This window comes from Amphichorda felina (genome assembly GCF_050947745.1).
Source record: "Amphichorda felina strain 45539 chromosome Unknown scaffold_8, whole genome shotgun sequence".
NCBI lineage: Eukaryota > Fungi > Ascomycota > Sordariomycetes > Hypocreales > Bionectriaceae > Amphichorda > Amphichorda felina.
The window spans coordinates 305,073-328,790 of NW_028145042.1; the positions used below are offsets into that span (position 1 = coordinate 305,073).

Below are 23,718 nucleotides of genomic sequence, written 5' to 3' on the forward strand. Positions count from 1 at the left end.
AACCCCCTCCAAAAGACAAGGCACATCCTGGCAGATGATGCGAATAACAAAAGAATTTCATACGTGGCACACAGCGAGCAAAGGAATTGCTTACGACTCCTTTGTCTTCTCTGCAGCCTCTTCTTTCTCCGTCCCGGGCTTCAAAGTGTCCTTGTTCTTCGCCTCGGTGTCCAGCGCGGGCTGCTTCGCCTTGTTGCTCTCCTCGGGCTTGTCCTCATCCTCCTCCTCCTCCTCCTCCTCCTCCTCCTCGTCAGAGATAGTGCTAGGCTCCTCCTCCAACACGGCTCCGTCAAGAGTCGTTGGGATAAACTCCTCCTCGCCTACCGGTATAGGATCGTGCCCGCGTCCGCTATTGCTGGGTGATACGCCTACCGCGGGGGCGCTGCCGTCGGCAATCTTTTGCTTAGTCTCGCTGACGAGCTTGTCCACCTCGCTGACCTTGGCCGACCCATTCTCCGACTCCACGCCCCTGTCTCTGTTGTTCTGGCTCTGAATCGTAGCTTCCTTCTCAAACCGGACGACCATGCACGACAGGTTGTCCGTGCTGAAGCGGCTGAGCGCGTGCTCCACGAGAAGTTTCGCGGCAGCCACAGGATCCTGGATATTCCGTACTAGGTCAACGGCTTCCTGGTCGCTACATACGTCCCAAATCTAGCCCCCTCTGTTAGCATAGAAGCCCTCAGTACAAAGTAGCATGCAAAAGCACTTACACCGTCGCAAGCAATAATGACAAACTCGTCACTGTCGGGCTGAATGACCGTCTCTGTCGTGTAGGGATGTCCTGTGACGAGGTCCTTCATATAGGCATCGCCAAGCGCTCTTGTAACAGCCAAGACTCCATTCACGCGGTTGTTCAGTATCAGACCGCCGGCATTAGCAATACGCCGTCCCTCGTTCTCGTCGCTACCCTTATGATCGTATGACAGGCGCAGAGCCTTTCCAGAGCGGCACAAGATGATGCGTGCGTCTCCAACATTGGCCGTGTACAGGACCCTCTGACGGGTCGCAGTGGGCTTTAACCGAGCGTGAGCCGCCTCCGCAGATGGTGCGCTGGCGGCTTCAGGGCCGGTGGGCGTCGCATCCTTGTCCTTGTCCTTCTCAGACTGTTTGTCGTCTTCGGACTTGGAGCTCTTGGAGGCTTTGGAGGCGGCAGCGGCAGCGGGTGCAATGGGCTGAGAGCCGGTCGCAGATCTATCACTAGGCACGCGATCTTCCCAACGCAGGACAGCAATGGCCGCCGTGCAGCCGCTATTCTTCACCGGCAGCTTCTCCAGCTGGGCGTCGACGGCGGTGAACGTCTGGTCCAGGAGTTCAGGCATCGGGGTGTTGGGGTTTTTCCTGACAGTGTCCTCTAGGATGACATGCACCTTCTTGCCGCACCAATCGGCGGCAAAGGTCCCTGCGTGCCCGTCAAAGATGGCAAAGTAGCCATTGTCCGACTCGACTATGTCCTGCTGCGTCGAGTCGGCATCGTCGGACTTGTCGGACTTATCATTGCTCGACCCGTCGGTTGCGGGGGCGGGGGTGGGAAGGAAATTGTAGAGGAACGCATGCGTGTCCTCCATCGTCCGGCGGCATTTCTTGTTCCTATCCTCCCAGACGCCGACGCGGAAGGTCGATTTCGGACCGGGCACGGACTCGCCGGCCGAGTTGTTGTGGGAGCCCTGTGGCACGGCCAGAGCGGGATCATGCTTACCCAGCTTCTGGATGGGGGTCTGGGCGCTCAGATCCGAGTTGCTGCGGCCGACCTGGGCGAAATTGAGCGTGTTCTTAGCTGAGGCGAGGAGGCTGCTGGCCTTGCTGCTAACGCCGCTACTCCTGCGCTTCTTGTCGTTGGAGCTGCCATTGTCGTTGCGGCTGGGGGGACTGCCGTTGCCACTGCGCTTCTCACCGCTGGCGGCCTGGTCGGTCGTCTTGATCTGGGCCGGGGCACTGTTGGGGCTCGAGTCGGGGGGCGGGGACCTGGGCTTGGAGTCGGGCTTGTTGGGATCGGACTCGGCCTTGGAACCGGGGGAGGAGGTGGAGTTGGAGCCGCCGCCAAACATCCTATTCAGCAGACTTCCTCCTTGGGAGGAGAGACTGCGACGCTTGCTGCCTGCCAGTTTGTGGATCGGGGACGGGAGCACGCAGGGCAGAGGGAGACCGACGACTAGGGTCGATGATGGTGCAGGTCACACTATCCGATCGGTCGAGGTCGAGTCAGTGACGGAGGGCGCAGATGGCGGACGTTGGAACGTCGAGCCGGCGATTGGGGGGAGGCCTGGAAACGTGGTGTGTTGTCGCTTAATTGCCACAGGGGTGGGAAACAGGGGAGAAATGGGGATTGGAGATGATGCGGTAGGTGGTCTGTCGTATGTAGTCAGTATGTGGGTGGTGTCGCAGGTGGTGGTCGTGGCCGTGGACGTGCAGTAGCTGGATGAATTGTCAGGTGGGAGACTGGGAGCATGGGCGGGAGCTGTGGGGTAGCGGGCCAGTCGCCAGCCGTGGGCGCGTGGCTCATCAGTCGCCAGGCTGTTGAACAGTGAACGGGCTTGAGGCGGTGGCCATCCTGGATGCTACACCCCACTGTAGCACGGGTGGCGGAGAGCACTCAAGCGGGTGACGTAGGGCGTGGTAAGGCTGCCGAAAAAAAGGACAGGACTCATTAGTACTATGCTTTGTGCAGGCACCCAACCTTCTATTGCTTTTCGTGCACCTATTGATTTATTCGTTGCATAATTCGAGGTCTGTTCCTTGTATAAGTACGAATACTAGGTTACCTCCTTGGTGTTTGAGCCGTTATTTTCTCTATACTATTCGATAGGTTTTTCCCCTTGCATCAGAGACACCCATTCACCTCCACCAAGACCACGTCCGCCCGATCCATTCGGCATCTCCAGGCCACCTAAGTAGTGCGAGTACTCTAAGTTAGCTTCCTGATTACCAAGCAGGTCCCTGCTTGTCTGGCATTCTCCTCCGTCGTTTGATTGATTCGCTTGGGTATGTGCCTTGCCTGCCTGCCGCCTGCCACAGCGCCAACTGTACTTGTACTCCGCACCTTCATCCGTCTCTGTTCAAGCAAGCAGCCGGAAAAAATAACCGAGACACAAATGGTGATAACTAACTTAGTTCAGCGTCCGCTATATTAGGAATAGCGCCCCCGCCGCTTTGCTCAGGTCCTCACCCTGAGCACCACCAGCAAAACAAGACATCTACTAATTAGCTATAATACATACGGTACCTCTATTGGGAAGCACACGCACATGCCATATGATCCTCCACTATATCCGCATAACGACTAATAAAATAGGTATTCGATCTTGCTTTTCATTACCCTTTGACATAGACAAAGCAGAGGTCAAAACTAGGCGTAAATCTTAAGCCGTTACTATTCGCTTTTCGAACGCCCAACTTGAGCCAAGTTCAAGTTCTTCTACTAACTCGGGAACCCACAAGGTTCTTACCTAGGTAGGTAATAAAGCTAAATATCATTAGCCTACAGTGCTGCCCCAAGACAAACGGTGCAGTCAGAATCCTAGTAAACAACAACACTACACAGCCAGCGCAACAGTGGCCACGATCTTCACCCGCTTCCTAGTCAAAGTCGTGGTCTCAAGGATGGTGAGCGACGCCTCGCCCGGCCGCGCAGAGGCACTGTACGGACGTAACGGACGTGACCACCGTGACCTAGGTCTCATGCGCGCCAGAGTTGACACCTCCCCACATGTCCGGGCACGTTGTTCGCGTTCCGCTCTTGGGCCATGATCCGAAACCCCTCATGGCGCTGATTTCTCGCCCAAAAGAAGCAGTTGCGGGCCCCAGGAAGGCCTGCGTCTAGCTAGAAGTCAGTCTAGCCGCCAAGGACCTTGTCGATGGACCAGCGCTGATTGTCGCACAACTCGTCCCAACCCATGTTGCAGAAGCACGTGTACGTGATAGCGCAGTCGCAAGTTGCCCCCGTCGCCTCCGTCATAGTCCACGCCGCCGCCGAAGATCCAGCCGATCAAGCCGCAGATCAGGCCGGCGATGAAGCCGGCCGCGGTGGCGGCGCAGATGCCTCTGCCATAGCTTAGCTATCTCCTGCTGGTCCTATTATTGAGGGTTTATCTCACTCAACTGCTTACCTCGAGAAAAGAAAAGAAGAAGTTGTTTTGAATCCACCACGATCACCAGCTCGACGGGATTGCATAATCCGCCCAATCCATCGTAGCATCCTTAAACACCTCGATTGAGCCCTGCACCCCGTGCGGCCCGACAGACCAGACCTCCCGCTCGACCAGGTTTGCCCAGTGGTCCAGCAGCCGCTCCAGGCGCTGGGGCCGGTTTGGGTCTCCCCCAAAAGGCTTGAATCCATGCTGGAACAGCTCATCCGCTGCCCTACCCTTCATTTCATCCCCGCTACTGGAGCGCGCGCCGTACAGGTTAAAGGGCAGCGGCAGCCGGAACGCCTCCTCGGTCACCTCGGGCTCGGACCGGACGACGCACTCGCTGTAGACACCTGGCGGCACGCGGGACGGGAATGTGATGCCGCCTGGTACTGTGCGGTGCCCGTCGTCCCAGTAGTAGCGGAACGAGGACCTCCAGCCTGAAACGTCGACCTGCGGAGCGCCCGCCTCGCTGAAGAAGATGTACACGGGCGGCACGATCCCCTCCCGCTCTGTGCCGTCCCACTGGGGGACGCGCCGGGGCAGGTGGGTGAAGGACTGGGCGGCGGTGAAAGCGGCCGCGTCCGCGGGGGGGATGGAGAGCCCCGGTGCGATCTGTCGGATGTGCCGGGGACGGTGCGCGAGGCCCAGGAAGGCGCGTGCAAAAGAGGGATCCGTGATTTTAGCTGCGTCCATGGCCGCGGGCGTGAGCAAGGGCTCACTGGGACGGCTCATGTTGTCATCGTCGACCGTGGCGCCGCTGTTCTGCCGACGACGTACCTCTATGGCGTCGCAGAGCCGATCCCACGCCGCGACGCACCCCGTTATCTGGCCATGGCCATACGGCCGCCACTCCCAATTCCCGATCCTGACGCTGCCGTATAGGGTCGGTTCGTCGGCGGAAGAGGCGACGACCTTGCCGAGGCGGATCAGGGCTATCCAGTTGGAGAGGATGGTCTCCAGGGGATGCCAGCTCTGTGGGTGCTCATCCACTGGAAACGCACACTCCGTGTCGTCTGGGTGCACAAAGAAGGAGGCGAGGTGGCGGCCCTGGTGGTAGAGCATGCCGCCGCCTGACTTGCCGCCGCAGGCGTCCATGTGGGAGACGTACAGACGCACGATGGAGTCCTGGGGCTCGTCCTCATCGTCGGCCGTGTTGTTGTCGAAGAGGCCATAGAAGTCGCTGTCTGGGCCTGGCATGCCTTGAACAAAGAAGAAGAGAGGGGTATCGGGAGTGCGTGCTATAGCGAGGAAGGCGGCCAGGGAGGGATGCAGTCTTGGACGGACGGCCTCAGCCGCGTCGCCGTGCGTGCTGAAGTAGGTGGCGCGGCTGCCCTCAGCGGCTGGGTCGAGCCGGCCATCGGCCGCAAGGCAGTAGTCAACGAGGTAATTATGGAGGGCGGCGCATCGCTCGTGGTCCATGCCATCAAGATCTGTCCTCGGTGGATTGTCGGGCGTGACGAGCTGGTCGTCGATACTAGAGAGCTGGAACTCCGGCATGGCGACGTTGGACAGCTTCTGCCTTCTTCTATTGTTGGGAAATTGTGTTATGAAAGGGGATACCCATATATACTATACCTCTACTCCGTAGGGTCGGGAGATATCGTAATTATATACTATTTGAACCACCGGGATATGCGATGACATATTAGGTCAAGAGCTCACTGAGATTGGGTTTATTTCTGGACTCGCTTATGCTCAGTCTAAAAGCGGCGTTGCCTGGGTCCCGATTGAATAAAATAAAATCGCTGGTCAAATCCATGGTCAAATCCATCTACGTGGTTACTGGGCCGCCTTCGATATACAGCTGGTGTGAGCGCGGCAACGTCCCTCCAAGTGGGATTTGATAGATGTGTCTGTCCCGCCTACTTAATACCTAACCAGACTGCCATATATCACATCGCCCTCTAGTAATACAAAATCAGTGCGTGGAGTACTCGCCGAGACATAGAAATCCCAGGCGGCCTGTCTCAGACTAGTCAAACAATGAAGAATAATCTGCCTATTACTACGGAGTAGTATCTCTGCGAAGTGTTATCTTCTAGAAACTTCGGCCCTCACGATGTATTGGCTGACCAGGAAAGCGATGCAACCCTAAGGTACCTGGTAGTTCGGCCTCAAGGGCCAGGCTTCAGCCAAGGAGCCCTGGTGCTTAAACATGGGCACTGCTTAATATAACAGGTTTTTGCTTGAAATCGTCCAATATACTGTCGCTAGACCTATACTCCTGGTAGTTCAAAGTGTACGTCAGTGCCCAAACGCCCCATATCGCCATCTTCTACTGTTGCTCTCCTGCAATGCCTCGACAAGCTCACCAATAGCATGTCCGATCTCCTCTATTCCACATATCCCACTGATCGAGGGCAATCAATGAGTCCAGACTCTATTAGCACATTGGTCACTCTGTGGCCTCCAAAGCTCATCGACCAAAACATGAGCTGCCCGCCTAACCCAAACATCTACTTCCTCAGACTGTCCAGCCGAGCCTGGAGGTCGTCGTCGACGGGATCGCCTCCACTTGGGCCTCCACCTCCACCAACTGCTTGGGCAATCGGGCCCTCCGCCCTCGTTTCGGCGCCTATTGCTGTGGGCGTCTCTCCGAGCTACAACCGCCTTGTTAGCTCTCCTCATCACACGGTGAACAAGTTGACTCACCTGTTGATTGAAATCAACACCAATCTCTTCCAAGACCTGCTCAACCACCTCATCTCCTTCCTCCTCAACACCCACATCCATGGCATCGTCGACAGCATCATCCATCATCTCCTGCCTCTGTTCCATGATGTCGTTCTCGCGCTCAAACTCCATGGCTATCCGCTGGAGCTGCGGGAGATTCATCGACTTGTTCATACTCCCTAGTGCCATCGTAGCGCCTTTCATGGCCTGCATCATCTGCTCGTTCGTCCGGTACGTCTAGATTGCTCCCATGTCAGCCCCGCGAACCCTCCACGGCGCACACGATTCAAGGGCGGCGCCTCTTACCTGAAGACGAAGAGAGATCTTCTGCAACTGGCTCCGCATGCCGTAAAACTTCTCAATGTACCGCCGCGTGCGTACCAAGTCCTTAGCCTGTATCTTGCATGCTCCCATCTGCCCGTTCTTGGCGCTCGTCTTTATTTGTTGGATCAGGGTCTTCTCCTGCTTCTCCAGTTTGACACGGGTCTGGTCTAGCTCCCGGATGGCCTTGTCGAGCATGCGCTGGTTCTTGCGCAGACGCTCAGCAGGCGTCATGCGCTTCCCAAACGCCCATTCTAAGATCTGATGTCGATCAGCATTGGGGGCTATGGGACAGGTGTAACAGAGACACCCTTACATTCATGATGCTCGGCAGAAATACAATGCGTCGTCGGAGAGATGGTATGTGGTTGGATCGAGGGAGTGGCTATCGTGGGAGTGATCGTATGTTCGGGGCGTGGCCACGGAGTCAGAGAGTTGAGGGCGGTGCCTGGCAGGTCGGTCCAACGCCCAAGAATGCGCGACGTGCAACCCACTACGTAATTGTCGGGCAGGCTTCCTTTCACGGGCGATTCAACCGCTTGGCGCTGCCCTCACATGATAAGATGATAGCGCCGTTTCCGACCTTTTGCCGGCGACACAATTGGTGTCTCACCCCATCTCAACCAATCAAGACTGGCGGCCAAAATCGGGGCCGCGGTCGCAATGGAGACGTCAATTTGCCTCTGTTGCCCCGAAATCATGCCACGGTGATTACCAAGGCAACCAACCTTCAACTTTTTGTCCTACAACCCACCTCCCACGACCATGCCGCTCGAACAACCCACTTCATCATGAGCGAGGACGACTTCTCCGGTAAGGGCAAGGCCCCCATACGGCCGGAATCCAACGACGCCGGTGCACCAAGCGACTCGAACTCCTCGGCTTCGAGAATGAGATACGTGACGGTCGGCAACGGCACCACCTCCGAACACGCGGCGCGGCTGCAGAACATGCTCGACGTCGATTCAGGATACGGAGGAAGCATAGGGGATGAGGACCACCCGGGCATGGCCGCCGCTGCCGCCGGTGGCCACTATACCCGACCCCAGTCTGGCGCCATTCACCAGATGTGGTACAACTCTCAACGGGCGAAGCTGGGACGGTCCATCAACAGGGTGCTAGAGCTCCTGGAGGGACTTCAGGATATGAACACGGCGTGGCCGGCGCACTATCCCTCCATCCAGCGGGCTGGAACTTCATCGCCCGAGCGGCCAACTTCGCGCCCTGGACTACAGCATTCCAACACATTTATGGGGGATGTCGACACCCGCAGTATCGAAGCCGCTCCCCCGACCCTCCGGCGATCTATGACTTGTGCTGAGGATAGCACCGCCGAATCTAGCCGTGCTGCCGAGAACCGTCCGGCTCCAGAACCACGCTTGGTCACCCCCCAAATCGCCCAAGAGTTCTCCATTCTCAAACTAGACTTGAAGCTGGGCGCTCTGAGCCAGGCTGAATTAGTACACTCTCTGGAGAAGAGCTCTATAGCGTCACTTTTGGATGGAAAGATCAGCACAAGCATCAAGCACCTACTCTCCTTGCGGGAACGGATCACCGACACCTCCAGTAAGGTCTTGATCACGGGCGACCTCAACGCCGGCAAGTCCACGTTTTGTAACGCCCTACTCCGCCGCAAGATTCTACCTGAAGATCAGCAGCCATGTACTGCCATATTCTGCGAGGTGTTGGATGCGAGAGAGAACTCGGGCATTGAGGAAGTCCACGCCGTCCACATGGACACTGTCTACAACCGCAACGACGAGTCAACCTACGAAGTTTTTCCTTTGAAAGAGTTGGAAAATATTGTCATTGATAACGAAAAGTATACTCAGTGCAAGATTTATGTGAAGGATACGCGGACGATAGACGAGTCACTACTAAACAATGGCGTGGTGGATATTGCTCTCATTGACGCCCCGGGTCTCAACTCAGATACAACGAAGACAACAGCCATCTTTTCTCGGCAGGAGGAGATTGACGTCGTCGTTTTCGTGGTATCTGCTGCCAACCATTTTACGCAGTCTGCCAGGGAGTTCATCTGGGCGGCCGCAGCCGAGAAGGCCTATCTCTTCATCGTTGTAAACGGATTCGACGGTATCCGCGACCAGGGCCGGTGCAAGGAGAAAATCTTGGATCAAGTCTCGGGGCTCAGTCCAAGGACCCACAAAGAATCGTCAGAGCTCGTCCACTTCGTGTCCAGCAACGCCGTCCCCGTCGGCCCATCGCCTCCGGGCGGACCTAGCGGTAGCGGAAGCAGTAGTGGCGGTGGCGGAGACTCCGACCCTGGCGATGACGGTGGCAAGGGCAAGGGCAAGGATCTGGATAAGGTCCGCGACTTCGAGGCTCTAGAGCAATCCCTACGCAGATTTGTCCTAGAAAAGAGAGCTCGGTCAAAACTTGCCCCGGCGCGGACATACCTTCTCAACATCCTTAACGACGTCAACACACTCGCGACGGTCAACCGGGAAGTGGCGCAGTCGGAATTCGAGCGTGTAACCCGGGAGCTCAAGGAGCTGGAACCTCAAATCGAGTCGAGCAGGAAGGCGAGGTCAGAAGTCGGCGACCAGATTGACCACAACATAGAGAACACATGCAAGGAGGTGTACGACCACACCCGGAGAGAGCTGACATCCGCCATCGACTATTCTGGCAGTGCCCACTACGATGTCCCCTACCCTGGCGTCTTCGGGGCGTTCCAGTACGCCGAGGACTTGAAGGAGGCGATGCTATCTCACATTGCCGAGTCGGTCGACCAGTGCGAAGAGTTTGCCCGTGCCAAGTCGGTGCAGGGCGTCAACATGATCAAGCAACTCGGTATTCTACATGTCGGCGATGAGTTTAACAACCTCACATTCCGGCCGGACGTCATGTTCCGACGGAAGCGCGATGCGCTTGCCCGCCAGGTGGATATTCCCACCGAGCTCTGGGATTTCGTCGACTGGTCGACGCTCATTCAGCGGCAAGAGAAGTATGCGGGGACTGGCATGGCCCTAACAGTGGCCACAGCCGTGGTGCCTCGGATGATTGGGATGAGCACTTGGGTGGACCAGGCTATGGCGGCAACTCGACTGCTGGGCAACGACGGCCTACGGCACTTGATTCTGCCCGGCATTTTCGCGGCTAGTGAGTGACGGAGATTCTCAATTGAAATAAATCGGGCTAACATTTTTACAGTCTTTGCCGCTTCTGCATATATCATCCAGCAAATACCAAACTCACTGCCCCATCGTCTCGCCACCAAGATATCGACACAGCTCGCCGAGCTCGATTATGTCCACGGCAACTCATCCCGCATCGCATCATCCGTGCGCCGCGTGCTGCGCGTCCCTGCCGACAATCTCCGCGTCGGCCTCGACCAAAGCGTCAAGGAACTGGGCACCCGCCGCGAGGAGACAACCAAGGTCAAGGGCGAGAGCGACCGGGCGTCCAAGTACTTTACGCGACTCGTGAGAGACAGCGAGGAGCAGCGCAATATGGTCATGGGGGTAGATCTGGATAACCCTCCGCAGGGGTCGGTATAAATGACGTGATGTGGACTGGTATGGCGTTGCAGCGGGTGGCTTGGATGTTTTTTTATACGGGTATCTCACAGTAAGGCCCAAGGCGGCCACTTATTCTCCCCTAGGTTCATTGTACATAGTTGGCACATATGGTTAAGACGAGGTTACCCCTCCAATCCCGAAACTATTTGAAACAAACAAATGCTTGCTCGTATATCATCTATCAGTGTACCATCATCTATCAGTGTACCATCATCTATCAGTGTACCATCATCTATCAGTGTACCATCATCTATCAGTGTACCATCATCTATCAGTGTACCATCATCTATCAGTGTACCATCATCTATCAGTGTACCATCATCTATCAGTGTACCATCATCTATCAGTGTACCATCATCTATCAGTGTACCATCATCTATCAGTGTACCATCATCTATCAGTGTACCATCATCAATCATGACCACATTATATCCCTAAGTCGTTGCTTCTCCTCTTCCCCTCCAAAGATTGCATCAATGCTCTGTCTCGCGAGTGAGTTGACCTCCGCCTTGTCCAGCTTGAAGTGCTGAGCAACGAGGCGATACTCTTCCGACAAGGGGCTCCCAAAGACGCCCACATCATCCGTCTGGCAAACAGGGTCAGCTCATCGTCCCATCACTCACTCACTCATTCACATACACACACACACACACACACACCGCACGGAGAAAATCAACTCACCCCCAGTGATATCCTCGGCCCCTCAACCCCCCTCCACTCGCCAAAGTGATGCCCCTCAAACCCACCCTTCACCATCCCCGCCTGCACGTTGCAGCTCAGGCACAGCTCGAGACACAGGCCCCTCTCGGCAATGACCCGCCGCGCCGCCTCGTCCTCCCAGATGACGTGGCCCAGCCGGTCGGGCCGCCACGACAGCAGCTCGTCCAGCTCCGCCCGCGACCCGCTGGCCTCGGCCTCGGCGAAGTGCACCGTGATGCCCAGCCCCTCCCCGCGGGCGCGCCGGAAGACGGGCGTGAAGAGGGCGACCTCGCCGCCGGGCCGGGCCGTGGGGTCGCCGCATAGGTCGATGCCTGCGACGCGGCCGCGGTGGCGGAGGGCGAGGTCAAGGACGGACGTCGCGGTGGGGAGGTCGTGGCGGCGGTCAATCGAGAGGATGAGCCGGGTGTGCAGGGTGGAGTGGCTGTCGGCCTCGAAGGCGGCGATGGTGTCCAGCAGGATAGAGACGTACTCGTCGGCGGAGAGATGGGGCGTGGAGCGCGGGGTGGTGCGCAGCTCGAGGTAGACGACGCCGTCGCTGGCGAAGTCGCGGAGAACCGAGGTGGTGGCGTAGCGGATAGAGGGCGCGTCGGTAAGGAGGTTGTAGATGTAGCTGCTAAAGAGGGGGAAGAAGCTGACGTGGTGTTAGTTAGATGCGTCTACCTCCAGATCTGCTGCGAATGTGATAAGTGGGCGCACGTCTTGAGATCGTAGTCATGTTTGCCCTCAGGCATGACGATGAGGGGATCCTCAAGATCTGTCTCACCGGCTGCCTTCTTCTTGAGCCATATCTCATGGAGGCTGCGTCTGGAGACGCTGCCCGTAAGATGAGCGTGTAACTAAGATACCATTAGTTTTTCTTTTCCTGCCCAGAGAAATAGTCATTTTGAGGAATTCCTCACTTCGATTTTCGGGAGTGCTATAAAGTCCATTTTAGTTCATACTATGTATGTAACTTGGGGTTGGGTAGGGTTGGGCATACAGAAACCAAGTGAGGTTCGTTGAGATGAAACACCGTTCCACTCGACAACTGCTACCCTACAGCACGGCGTGCTCAACTTTGGTTTAGAACTACGACAACCACACGTGGAATGAATAACTTTTGTAGTTGACCTCTACAGTGAGTTGCTCTCATAGATTTGCGTTAGTGTTTGCCAATTTGTTGTTTATTCCGTGTTACTTTCTATTAAGGGGCATACCACTAGCGATATCGAGGACCCCTGGAACTGAAGTGAGATACAGTTCAGTCCAAGCACAAAGACTTTAGCACGAAGATTTGACAAGACCCAGATTCACTGCCAAAATGAATTGAAGTCTAGGATGACAAAATACATGAGAAGACACCATTTCTGGAGATGAGATCGCATACACCGGGCCTCCTACAGCCTCATTTACCCGCGTTCATCCCCATAATTCGTCAAGCGGTGCCGCCGGCCAATATTTCCAGCCATGCCATTATTATACAAGCGTCTTGGGGCGAACTGTACCCTTCAACGCAGTGAGAGTGCAGAGACCAGCCCCTCACCACCACCACCCTCGCCCTCCTTCAGCACATATATTTCTGATTTACAGGGCAGGCTTGGCCTGGCCGTCACCAATCGCCGCGCCGACCTTGTCCGCCGTGGTCTGGTCGCCCTCAGAGCCGGCCGTCAGCAGCTCGCTGCCCTGCTGGCGCATGTTATACTCCTGCTCCATGGCGGTGAGCTGCTGGTCCTCGGAAAAGGACAGCGCAAAGGGCACGCCGAAGAAGAGTGCCGACGTGGTGATGACCCACGAGGCTTTGCCGCTAAACGACAGGGCCGTCCATGCGGCGCTCGAGACGGTGTTGAACTTGCCCGAGACCCAGCTGCGCGTCGTGGGTGGGATGATGTCGCGTAGGGCGTATAGGCGCTCGGCGAGCGTCTCTTCGGTGGGGTCGTACTCGGACTCGTTGGAGATCTCGGAGTCTGCAGGTGCGGAGGTTAGAGACGCGGCCGGGCAATCAGGAGTGTGAGAAGAAGCGCATTCTGCGTGCGGCGGCTGACGTACCAGTATCGGTGAAGTCTTCCTCATCAACATCGGGTCCAGGCTGGTTGCCCTGGAAGTGCTCGTCCTCAACCTCGGTGAGAGTGACCATGTTGGCGGTTGGTAGGTAGTTAGGATGTGAAGAGTCGGTAGGAGGAACTGCGCTGGGTTCTGCGCAGTTATTTGGCAAGCCGGAGCTGTTTCGCTGGGGTCGATGCCGAGTTGAGTGGCGTTGAAGCTGGTCTCAGCTGTCCAAGCTCAGTGTCCGAACTGGGCCGTGTCGTCGAAAATTAGAGCGTCGCGAGTATTCTGCCGCTGTCTCTATAGCACAGGAGGCTTGGGAAGGACTGGAACCTGATGGTGTCGTGGGTTAGAGGTTGATAGGGGGGAATGGATGGTTTGGAGCTGCGTCACGATACGTCGGCTCGAGGCTCAAAAATTTTGGGCTGGTCCTGCCGACCGCGCCAGAGACCCACGATAGTGTTTAGCCGAGCTTTCTACGTCGATCACGTGCACGCATTACGATGATGATACTGGGCGAGCACCTATTCTTCAACGACTCTCAAACATCTTTGCTTACCAAATCTTCTTCAGTACGGTAAAGGTATCTCCGCAATTGTGGTCTATCCTTCCTGTCATCTACCTCTTGAGGGATCCTTAGGCTCTTGGGTTGGCTCCCCCAGAAAGTCACACCTTGTTGGTAGGAACCAGAGGGCGATGCCAAGACACAGCTGAGTGAAAAGAAAGCTGCACAGCAATACTTCGCGTATTCAAATCCCACGGGGCTGCATCAGATCTGTTTACAATGCAGGTGCAGGAAACATTTTGCGATTAGTTATGGGGTCTTTGCCGGGTCTTCACTCATTTAATAGGTAGCGAGTGAGCTTTGCCAAGCATTTCCCGTTTGCCCGTCTTAGGGTCCGCATAAGTCTCTTCCAGTTGGCCTGCTGCATAATAGTACGGGCCACCTGCGAAGCTACTACCTACATACGCATGTATTCGTACATGTACTACGTATTTGTACGTACCTGCAAAATTATCAATCCCCAAAACGCCTTATCTGCAGAGACCCCGTCTACATGCCAGCCAACGCCTCTTCGCGAGCTGCTGGCACGCAATCCCGGTCAGACCGTTCCCTCTCCCCCCCAGCTAACGAGTACGATATTACCTTGCATTGGCGTTGGGCTCATGTACATGGAAAATGGTGCAATACAGATATCCATCCGAACAACGAAAAAGGTCTATCCCGTCATTATGATGACCACGTGGCGGAGACAATTTTCTATGAACGTTCTGTCGGGCCAACCTCCGCTTGTCAGTCGTCACCCAATGTTGGGTCATATGCCTCTTAAGAGGGGGAAAAGAAGCCGGAAATCATAAAAAAAGGTATACTACTTATATAAGCTTGGAAAAATAGGTATTCTATATTATCATATGTTAATATGGTTAAAAGTTATATTAAATCAATCAATATGGGATGGAAGGCGTTGAATTGCATTGGATTGTACGAAGTACTCCGTATTGGGATTGAATAGTGCATTGTGCCTAACATTATCATCACCTGACGACTGGTCGTTGGACCAACGTGGCTGGGGGTGACGGCTCACCGGGTCTGTTAAGATGACCAAGTCGGTGAGGTTCGGTCTAGCACGAACCACCAGTACTCGTACTCCGTACCTACCCCGTAAACTACTGTAAGACACGGTCCTGGTGACCTGAAAATTTGGGAACAAACTAGTCGACAATACCAATAGAAAGGAATGCGCGTCCTACAATCTGTGGAGTTCGGTGAATGTCCGTTCTCGACTCCAGTAGGGCGCATTGGCGGTGGTGGCGGTGCGCTTCGTGTTTTAGCGCCAGTGGACCTGGAAGGGGCAAAAATAGAAGCAACTAGACATGAATGCGAAGTGCAAACTCGGCCATCCGGAGCCCCCAGGAGGACCAACAGCAACAAACTTTGGACGTCCCAGAATGTTTGTGCCCAGCAAGGTTCCTGAATAATTATGTAACAAGTTGGAAGCGCCAAAAGGGGGGGGGCGCGTGACGAATTGCATACATAAGCAGTAATCACAATTGCATGCTCTCGACGGCATGAGAATCAGGCACCGACACGCCCCCCGGTGAAGAATGGGAATGCCAGATCTGAACATAAAAAAAAAAGTCTCTGCCGTCCTCGTGATGCAGTGCCGGCGTTTAGACTGGGCCATTTCTGGGGACGACTGTTTTGTCGATGCGGGGTGCAGGGGGGCCGGGTATCTTACCTAAGGGGAAGGATTTGGTAATGGCGTGCCTCTGGCTGCCAATGCCCAGGTGCAGCGGCATCGCCGGGCGGAGCAGTGGGGTGGTGTGACCTGCAAAATAATTCCATCATGCTAGTCACATACATCTAGTACGTACGAGTACGAGTACATACGTGATACGCAAGAAACATTGTGGAAATTTGCCCAGGAGTTTTCCTTCTCCCAGGGCAAGGGCTAGGCTGGCCAGGCGGGGTGAGGGGGCCGTAAGTGGTCGACGCTCGGGGTTCTTGGCCTGGGGTAGCACTGGAGCGGTACGAGCAACGTATATTACGGTGTGTTGCTGCACAATCATGTAACCTGGGGGTAATGGAAACGGGCCGGGGAGAAAGCTGGGGGTAATGGAAATCCGATTTGGGAAACCGGGCGGCGCGGATGACTATTGACTTACTGTAGGGTTGACGCCGTGATCTGGTCAGGCCAGCACGCCTTGCCGGCCGAGTCGCCCGGACGGTGGGGCCCGTGAGCTCCGGCCAGGGCGGAGGAAGGGTGCGATGGTGCGGGACTGCGGGTACAGAGACACCGCTGTGGCCAAGGTACCGGTACGTATACGGCATGGCACCACTTTGCCGACGGCCGCCGACTTCATGCAAAGAAGAAGGAAAAAAAAGAGAAGTCTCGGCTTTCGTGATGGTGGGTTCGCTACCCCAGGTCATACTGCTACTCTCCTACGAGCGTAGCGCTCTGGCAATCTGGTTCCTGCTTCCGCAAGCGGGATTGCATTGATCATGGGAGCCCGGCTGGCGGGTCTATCCGGCAACGCCAAGTTCAAACGGGCCAGAGAATCTGGGGAAATCCTACACTGCAGCAGTGCAGGCGAATAGACGGTGAGGGTAGACAGGTCACCCGACCCTGAGACGGACGTGGCAGAAAGGGGTGGGCTGGTCTCGAATGGTTTGTCTGGGAGGAAGCCCGTCGATCTCAATGGGTTTGGTGTTATTACAATGTAGCATGGCTCGGTCATGGTGCCCGTCTACGAGTACGACCCATGAACATCGGATCCTCCATCCGAGACGCACGGATCTGGCGGACGGCTGGACGCAGCATCCTGACGGGTCGACTTGTTCACAATCACTACTGTGGCTACGAGCACGGGACAGCGGGTAGGGATGGCGAGATGGTGAACCTGTTGGGATGTTGCACAGGAGAGCCTTGGCTGGAGGGAACGCGTAACCACACTGAAAAAGGGTCTTGCAGATGCTCTTGACACGAACTGCCCTCGTACTTGTAGTGATATGTCCGGGTTTCAAGTGTCTCACAACTTGGCACCAGCTGCTCGCGATGACTTGCAGATGGAAACGTGAGGGCCGGCCAACCAGCTAATTGGGAGCAGCCACGGGGTCTCCACGACGAATGCAGGGAGAGACAAGTAAGAACGGAGAACAAGAGCATTGGAGGCCTGGAGGGCCTCCGGTGACGCCGCAAGAACGGGTCTAGAAAAAGAGTGCTTGCGTGGAAATGCTGTGTAGTATGTACATTTACCTACCTTTACCATGTAATCCTAGTACATGAGCCTCGAATAGCCGTCTGCAATTGAGGCCCAACACGCCCGGCCAGGAGGTGTAGCACTGCAGCTGAGGGCGGTTCCTGAGTGGTGATCGGCCAGGAACCAGACGCTCGGGCCAGGCGAGGGGCTGCATGATTGCTACTTGGGGTATAGCGGTATGTTGTCATTTGGTAATAATGGTCTCGTTGACATTGAATTTTTCAAGTCTTGTGAGATCATGATCACGATTGGATCCCCGCCTTTTTTTATCCCCTCTGCAATAACCTGGAAACTGGGCGATCTGGAAGTATTAGCTGTCTCTCAAGGGGGCGTCTCTCTTTTTTTTTTTTTTTTTTTCCCCCCCTCCGTGTACCGTATCTGGGGATGCAACGGCCTGGACTGCCTGAGCTGGATTATTGGTAGTAGAACGTGCCGTTGGTGGTTGGGGTTTGAGAATGTTCATAATGGGGAGGGGTCTTGGGCGTCTGTCAAGTAACGACTAGGATGAGGTATGGAAGGGTTGAGTTGTGACTGGCATATCCAAGTTGGAGGGTTTTCGATGCCAGGTTCCTGTCAGGATCGAGTTTGTGGTACGTACTATGTACTCATGTACTACTGGTCGCGGCCCACCAAGGCGAGCCTTCCCCATGATCATTGATGACTCGAAACCAGGCAAGTGCCAAGTGGTACCTGGCTGGACGAGGCGGGTACGTATCGTGGAGTACCTCGACCTTTAGTTTTGCGGAGAGAAGGTGCAATCAAGTTGCGGACGACCTGAAGGGAATCAAGTTGGGCGCACTACTTAAAGGGAGGCCAGCCGCTACTAAGATGCTCGTGCCTGAATCTGCCTGCCACAAGTCCCTCGAGTTGACAATCATCCCCATCTATCACCATTCAATGGATCTATGATCTCTACTGTCACTGGCCTTACTGCCATGGAATCATCACCCTCGTCACAATCCCCATCAACCTATCTGTAAAGCCTGCTGCTTGCTGATTGCCAGCATCTCACTCATCCGTTCTACACCTTCACCCGTCTGGCACTATTCTCGGCGCTCATCTATTCTCCGTCTTGCATCTCAGCCTCACTGCAGGAGCCCGCCCTTCCGCCTTTTCGCTTCGACCTATTGACTTCATCGGCATCCGAAGCCGAGAGATAAGACTAAAAACACGCACTCGTATCTCTCTCAAAGGTACGGTTACAGTCCTCTCTGCCCGTAGCCGCTCTCAGCCGAGGCCTCCTACCAGTGGGCCGCCTCTGCCAGTGTTCTGGAACCGTTGTGGAAGCTTCGGGGCTGACGAGTCCACTGGATTGGCCTGGGCCGAATGGCAGTGCTGCACTACTCCCAGCCTGGCAGCGCTGAGCTTGGGCAAAGCCGAGTGTGAGAAGCGTGCTAATCGAATCCAGGCCATTACTCGCTTTTCGCCTCCCTAGGATCCAATTGATCTAGGAATACAAAAAACACTCCCTCCGACCGCAAACATCCCTCCTTGGTCCCTTATCTCACTCTACGTTGCTTTTTATTTGACCTCGAGTCTTTGTTCCGTTTGCGGCAACCCTGGAGCAGAAGTAAACCCTGAATTTCTGCGCCGCCACTACCAATTCAGCCGCCGTCCAACTTACATTGGACGACGCTCCAATTCTGATTGAACGGCCCGTTTCAGTCTGATCGACAGATCGGAGGAACAGCAAGCGCTCTATAGAAAAGACCAAAAAGGAGCACAGCAGCTTCTACGCACGGTATGTACCCACTGTTTTGTCTCCGGAGCTGGGCTTTCCATCAATGCCATCGTCCATCCTTATCAGTCGGTGATGGTGGTGATACGAGATGGGCGCGGCGGTGAAAGCCTCCTTCAGCGGGCGCCCCGGGCTCTCTACCCGAGATAACGCCCGCCCTTTTTGACCTGCTGTTGGGGATTTGCCTGCCACCATCTCTGTCGCCACTGCACCGGTTTGTCGGATTACAGCCGCGTTGGGCCACTTTACCACTGCCGCAAGTGTGGCGCCGTCAGATCGCCATGCCCCCCCCTGGGATCGGATGCGCGGACCCTCGTCTGGGGGATCCGTCACTCAGGCCGTGCGGCCGTCAACAACACGTTGACTCACCCTGGCGTGAACTTGGATGACTCCTAGCTCGACCGCCATTGTCCGACAGTCTTATCTGACCCTCGGGTGCTGGACAACTGGCTCGTCTGCAATATATAGCACCGTCATTAGCATGGCCCGTTCCCTTTCGTCGTTACCTTCCCCTTGAGAGGCATCATTGCTTCTCGTCCTTCGTCGCTTATACCACTTCAACCGGGGCATCTCCGCTAGCCGGCAGGATGCTGGCCCTTTCCATTGACACGGCTAACCTGCCTCGCATCGATAGGTTCCCGGAATACGTTGACCCCTTTGACTTTGAGGAACCAGCTCCCATCATGGCGGCCACCAGCTCCCCGAAGCCCAAAGCCCTGGCTAGGCTCCAGTCCGACTCCGAGTCGAGTCGTGGCCCTTCTCCCCAGCCGACGCACTTTAGCGTCCCACTGAAGTCTCACAACCACCACAATGGTCACCGAGTTCTGCGGTCGGCCACTGTTGGCTACATTGCTCCTGAGTTCCAGGGCAAGGTGGAACAGATGAAAGCTGGTATGCTTAAGCTGGCCCACCTCGCAACTCGTCACCTACTTACCACCTTACAGTCAAGGAGATTATCCTGCAGGCGGCCTGGATCCCCGAATCTCTCGTCGATGAGCAGATCCGGTGGTTTTATGAGAAGCTTGGCATCGACGATGTCTACTTCGAGATTGAAACCCCCCTGGTCATTGCTAACCAGATCACCTCCCTTTATGCGGCCAAGATTGCCGCCTCGGTCCGCGAGGACAAACAGGAGGAGATCCGTCTTGACATGGAGGCCAGCGACCATGCCATCTACATTGACACGAGCGAGCCGGGTAGGGCCCGGGTAGGAGGTCCCCGGTACGAGCAGCGCCTTGAGGCCAAGTATCTTGACCACCAGGGCAAGACAAAGTACCGCGTTGAGACGTTCCGTTCACCTGCTGTCATTGGCGATAGCCCGTCCTCCAAGTCTACTCTCCGTTGCTACTTCGTCTACCAGTGTCTCTTCAAGCAGAAGCCCGAGGAGACGGATCCTAACGAGACTCGCCTCGAAGTCATTGCCGACCATGGGTTCTGGCAGAAGGCTACCTCCAATACCAAGCAGATCTACCAAGAGATTATCGAGCTGGCAGTAAATAGGGCCGGACCTGTCATTGAGGTCTTTGACATTGAGGGCATGGCCGAGAAGCGCCTGGTCGTCGCCTTCCGGTCGCGTACTGCTCGCGGTATGTTCTCGGCTCTCAGTGATCTGTATCACTACTACGGCGTCACCAGCTCCCGCAAGTACGTGGAGCAGTTCGCCAACGGCATCACCGTCATGAGTGTGTACCTTCGACCGGCTATGAACATTGAGGGCAACTACCCGCACCTGGATGAGTCGATCCACCAGATCACCAAGGAAATCTCCCTCTTGTACTGCATTCCCCAGAACAAGTTCCACAACCTGTTCCTCACGGGAGAACTGAGCATTCAGGAATCTGTTTATGCTCATGCCTCCTGGGTGTTTGTGCAGCACTTCCTCAACCGCCTTGGACCCGAGTACGCGTCACTGTCGGAGCTACTCAGCACCGACAACCCGCAGGCTGCCCTTCTTCTGTCTAAGCTGAAGCGCCGTCTGCGTACCGAGACATTCACTCCGGATTACATTCTGGAAATCATCCAGGCCTATCCTGGCCTAGTCCGCGCGCTGTACGCCTCCTTCGCTCACATTCACCTCGCCGTGGGGCCTGAATTCGACCAGCACTTTATTGCCCCTACGCCCGCCATCGAGGTCCTGTCGGACGAGAAGCTGCAGGACAAGATCTCCAAGACCGTGTCTAACGAACACGACGAGATGGTCATGACGGCCTTCCACGTGTTCAACAAGGCTATCCTCAAGACCAACTACTTCACGCCCACCAAGGTGGCGCTCAGCTTCCGCCTCGACCCGTCCTTCCTCCCTGCTGCTGAGTACCCCAAGCCCCTATATGGCATGTTCCTGGTCATGGGTGCCGAATTCCGAGGTTTCCACCTGCGGTTCAGGGATATCTCCCGTGGTGGTATCCGCATCGTCAAGTCCCGCAGCAAGGAGGCTTACGCCATCAATGCCAGGAACCTGTTTGACGAGAACTATGGCTTGGCCAACACGCAGCAGCGCAAGAACAAGGACATCCCTGAAGGTGGCTCCAAGGGCGTGATTCTTCTGGACCCCAAGCAGCAGGACAAGCAGCGCGAGGCTTTCGAGAAGTATATTGATAGCATTCTGGACTTGCTTCTGCCGGCACAGACACCCGGAATCAAGAACCCTCTTGTTGATCTCCATGGTAAGGAGGAGATTCTCTTCATGGGTCCTGATGAGAACACAGCCGACCTGGTGAACTGGGCGACGGAACACGCCCGTACCCGTGGAGCACCCTGGTGGAAGTCGTTCTTCACTGGCAAGTCGCAAAAGCTGGGCGGCATCCCGCACGACAAGTACGGCATGACGACGCTGTCAGTCCGTGAGTATGTCAAGGGCATCTACCGCAAGCTCGATCTGGACCCTTCGCAGGTCAGAAAGATGCAGACTGGCGGCCCCGACGGCGACCTGGGCAGCAATGAGATTCTTCTGGGCAACGAGAAGTGGACAGCTATTGTGGATGGCTCTGGTGTCCTGGCCGACCCGAACGGCCTGGACAAGGAGGAGCTCGTCCGCCTGGCCAAGAAGCGGGCAATGATCTCCCACTATGACATGAGCAAGCTGTCCAAGGATGGTTACCGGGTGCTGTGCGAGGACAACAACGTGACGCTTCCCAACGGCGAGATTGTGTCCAACGGCACCTCATTCCGCAACACGTATCACTTGCGGGACACTGGCATGACAGACGCCTTTGTGCCGTGCGGAGGTCGCCCCGAGTCCATCGACCTCATCTCGGTCAGCAAGTTGATCAAGGACGGCAAGTCGACCATCCCATACATTGTCGAGGGCGCCAACCTTTTCATCACCCAGGACGCCAAGCTGCGTCTGGAGGCCGCCGGGTGCATCTTATACAAGGACGCGTCTGCCAACAAGGGCGGTGTCACGTCGTCATCGCTCGAGGTGCTCGCCTCGCTGTCGTTTGACGACGAGGGGTTCCAGGCCAACATGTGTTGCGACGCGAAGACGAGCGAACCCCCGCAGTTTTACAAGGACTATGTCAAGGAGGTCCAGGCCAAGATCCAGGAGAACGCGCGGCTCGAGTTCGAAGCTATTTGGCGGGAGCACGAGAAGACGGGCATTCCGCGATCTATCCTGTCGGATCAACTGTCGTGGGCCATTACGGACCTGGACGAGGAACTCCAGAAATCGGAGCTGTGGTCTAACGAGACGATCCGGCACGGCATTCTCCGGGACGCGCTTCCGCGACTGCTGCTGGAGAAGATTGGGCTGGATACGATTATCAGCCGTGTGCCGGAGAGCTACCTGCGGGCCATCTTTGGTAGCTACCTGGCAAGCCGATTCGTGTACGAGTTTGGCGGCCAGCCCAGCCAGTTTGCCTTCTTTGATTTGTGAGTTTGATTCTTGTTATGACACTCACTTGACCCTCTTTAGCTAACAATTTTGCAGCATGTCGCAGCGCATGGCGAAGATCTCAGGCATGCAGAATGGGACTGAGCAGGTCCGCAGGATGTCCGTTAGCGGCTAGATGACCTGTCTCGTGGCTGTCTCTGGATTGGCAGATTCGGGCCGCCCCTGTTTTTAATTTGCTTTTGAGTGACATGATCTGGCGTCTACGAGTAGAATTGGGGACTATTACATTTATTATTACATCGTCTATGGATGCATTCGAGCAGGTAGAAAAAAAGAGTACGCCTACGGTGGCGGAAAAGGATTGGGGTTATGACAACACCAACGATTATTCCAAAAGGATTGATACTATTGGAAGAAGATATAGGATATAGCATAATAGCATGAGCAATGGCGCCACTGCGAATTGAGTGGCTCGGCTTGACTTGATGAATGAATCTGTTTACGCGGGTTTGTGATGATATATTGAGTACCTCGTAACCGTATCTTCTCAACAAAAGCCACAGCGCCAGCGGATGGCGGGTTGATGGCTGGCCGGGTTGAAGACAAGATGGTGAAGACGCGGCAGCGCCAAAGCGCGTAAAGGAGGCTGAATGATGGAGAATTGCTTGTGGTTCTCTCAATGGAGATGATGGCACGCCTTCCAGGGGCGGGCCAATCAGGAGATGCCGGGATGGGCGAAAGGGAAGGGGCCGCCTTCGTCTCATTCCAGAGAGATTCCCGCGGTTTCATCCCCCTGCTGGGCAGCCACGGCGACGGGATGCCTTGCGCTATGCTAGTTCTGGATGTCTGTTCACGGGGACAATTTTCAATTTTCAATTTTCAACGATCGTGGAATTGGCGATGGGCCAATTGGTGAAGGTCGGTGTACGAATGGCTACCTAACGTACCCGTATACACAATCGTGTATGGATTGTTCATTACATG

The 23,718-nt window shown here is 55.6% G+C and overlaps 7 protein-coding genes across 7 annotated transcripts; 2 read left to right on the forward strand and 5 right to left on the reverse strand.

Moving 5' to 3' along the window:
* Positions 1-90: 90 nt before the first annotated feature.
* Positions 91-2,045, reverse strand: MgPP2CL-1 (phosphatase 2C-like domain-containing protein; the record flags this gene model as incomplete). The annotated part of the gene is made up of 2 exons (XM_083197142.1): positions 91-651; positions 711-2,045. The coding sequence occupies 2 exons, from the start codon at positions 2,043-2,045 to the stop codon at positions 91-93; spliced, it is 1,896 nt and encodes a 631-aa protein (XP_083046610.1).
* Positions 2,046-4,145: 2,100 nt separating this feature from the next.
* ACO1O0_007775 (uncharacterized protein) lies at positions 4,146-5,624 on the reverse strand (the record flags this gene model as incomplete). Its single annotated transcript, XM_083197143.1, has 1 exon — positions 4,146-5,624. The coding sequence occupies one exon, from the start codon at positions 5,622-5,624 to the stop codon at positions 4,146-4,148; it is 1,479 nt and encodes a 492-aa protein (XP_083046611.1).
* Positions 5,625-6,583: 959 nt separating this feature from the next.
* DID4 (ESCRT-III subunit protein DID4) lies at positions 6,584-7,443 on the reverse strand (the record flags this gene model as incomplete). Its single annotated transcript, XM_083197144.1, has 4 exons — positions 6,584-6,727; positions 6,780-7,037; positions 7,107-7,382; positions 7,438-7,443. The coding sequence occupies 4 exons, from the start codon at positions 7,441-7,443 to the stop codon at positions 6,584-6,586; spliced, it is 684 nt and encodes a 227-aa protein (XP_083046612.1).
* Positions 7,444-7,912: 469 nt separating this feature from the next.
* Positions 7,913-10,642, forward strand: FZO1 (mitofusin; the record flags this gene model as incomplete). The annotated part of the gene is made up of 2 exons (XM_083197145.1): positions 7,913-10,244; positions 10,296-10,642. 2 exons carry the CDS (start codon positions 7,913-7,915, stop codon positions 10,640-10,642), a joined length of 2,679 nt encoding a protein of 892 aa, XP_083046613.1.
* Positions 10,643-11,078: 436 nt separating this feature from the next.
* On the reverse strand, positions 11,079-12,312 carry ACO1O0_007778 (uncharacterized protein; the record flags this gene model as incomplete). Its single annotated transcript, XM_083197146.1, has 4 exons — positions 11,079-11,249; positions 11,345-12,014; positions 12,080-12,219; positions 12,283-12,312. 4 exons carry the CDS (start codon positions 12,310-12,312, stop codon positions 11,079-11,081), a joined length of 1,011 nt encoding a protein of 336 aa, XP_083046614.1.
* Positions 12,313-12,946: 634 nt separating this feature from the next.
* On the reverse strand, positions 12,947-13,496 carry tom22 (mitochondrial outer membrane translocase complex, subunit Tom22; the record flags this gene model as incomplete). Its single annotated transcript, XM_083197147.1, has 2 exons — positions 12,947-13,326; positions 13,409-13,496. 2 exons carry the CDS (start codon positions 13,494-13,496, stop codon positions 12,947-12,949), a joined length of 468 nt encoding a protein of 155 aa, XP_083046615.1.
* Positions 13,497-19,492: 5,996 nt separating this feature from the next.
* GDH2 (glutamate dehydrogenase (NAD(+))) lies at positions 19,493-22,909 on the forward strand (the record flags this gene model as incomplete). Its single annotated transcript, XM_083197148.1, has 3 exons — positions 19,493-19,796; positions 19,850-22,772; positions 22,831-22,909. 3 exons carry the CDS (start codon positions 19,493-19,495, stop codon positions 22,907-22,909), a joined length of 3,306 nt encoding a protein of 1,101 aa, XP_083046616.1.
* Positions 22,910-23,718: the final 809 nt, after the last annotated feature.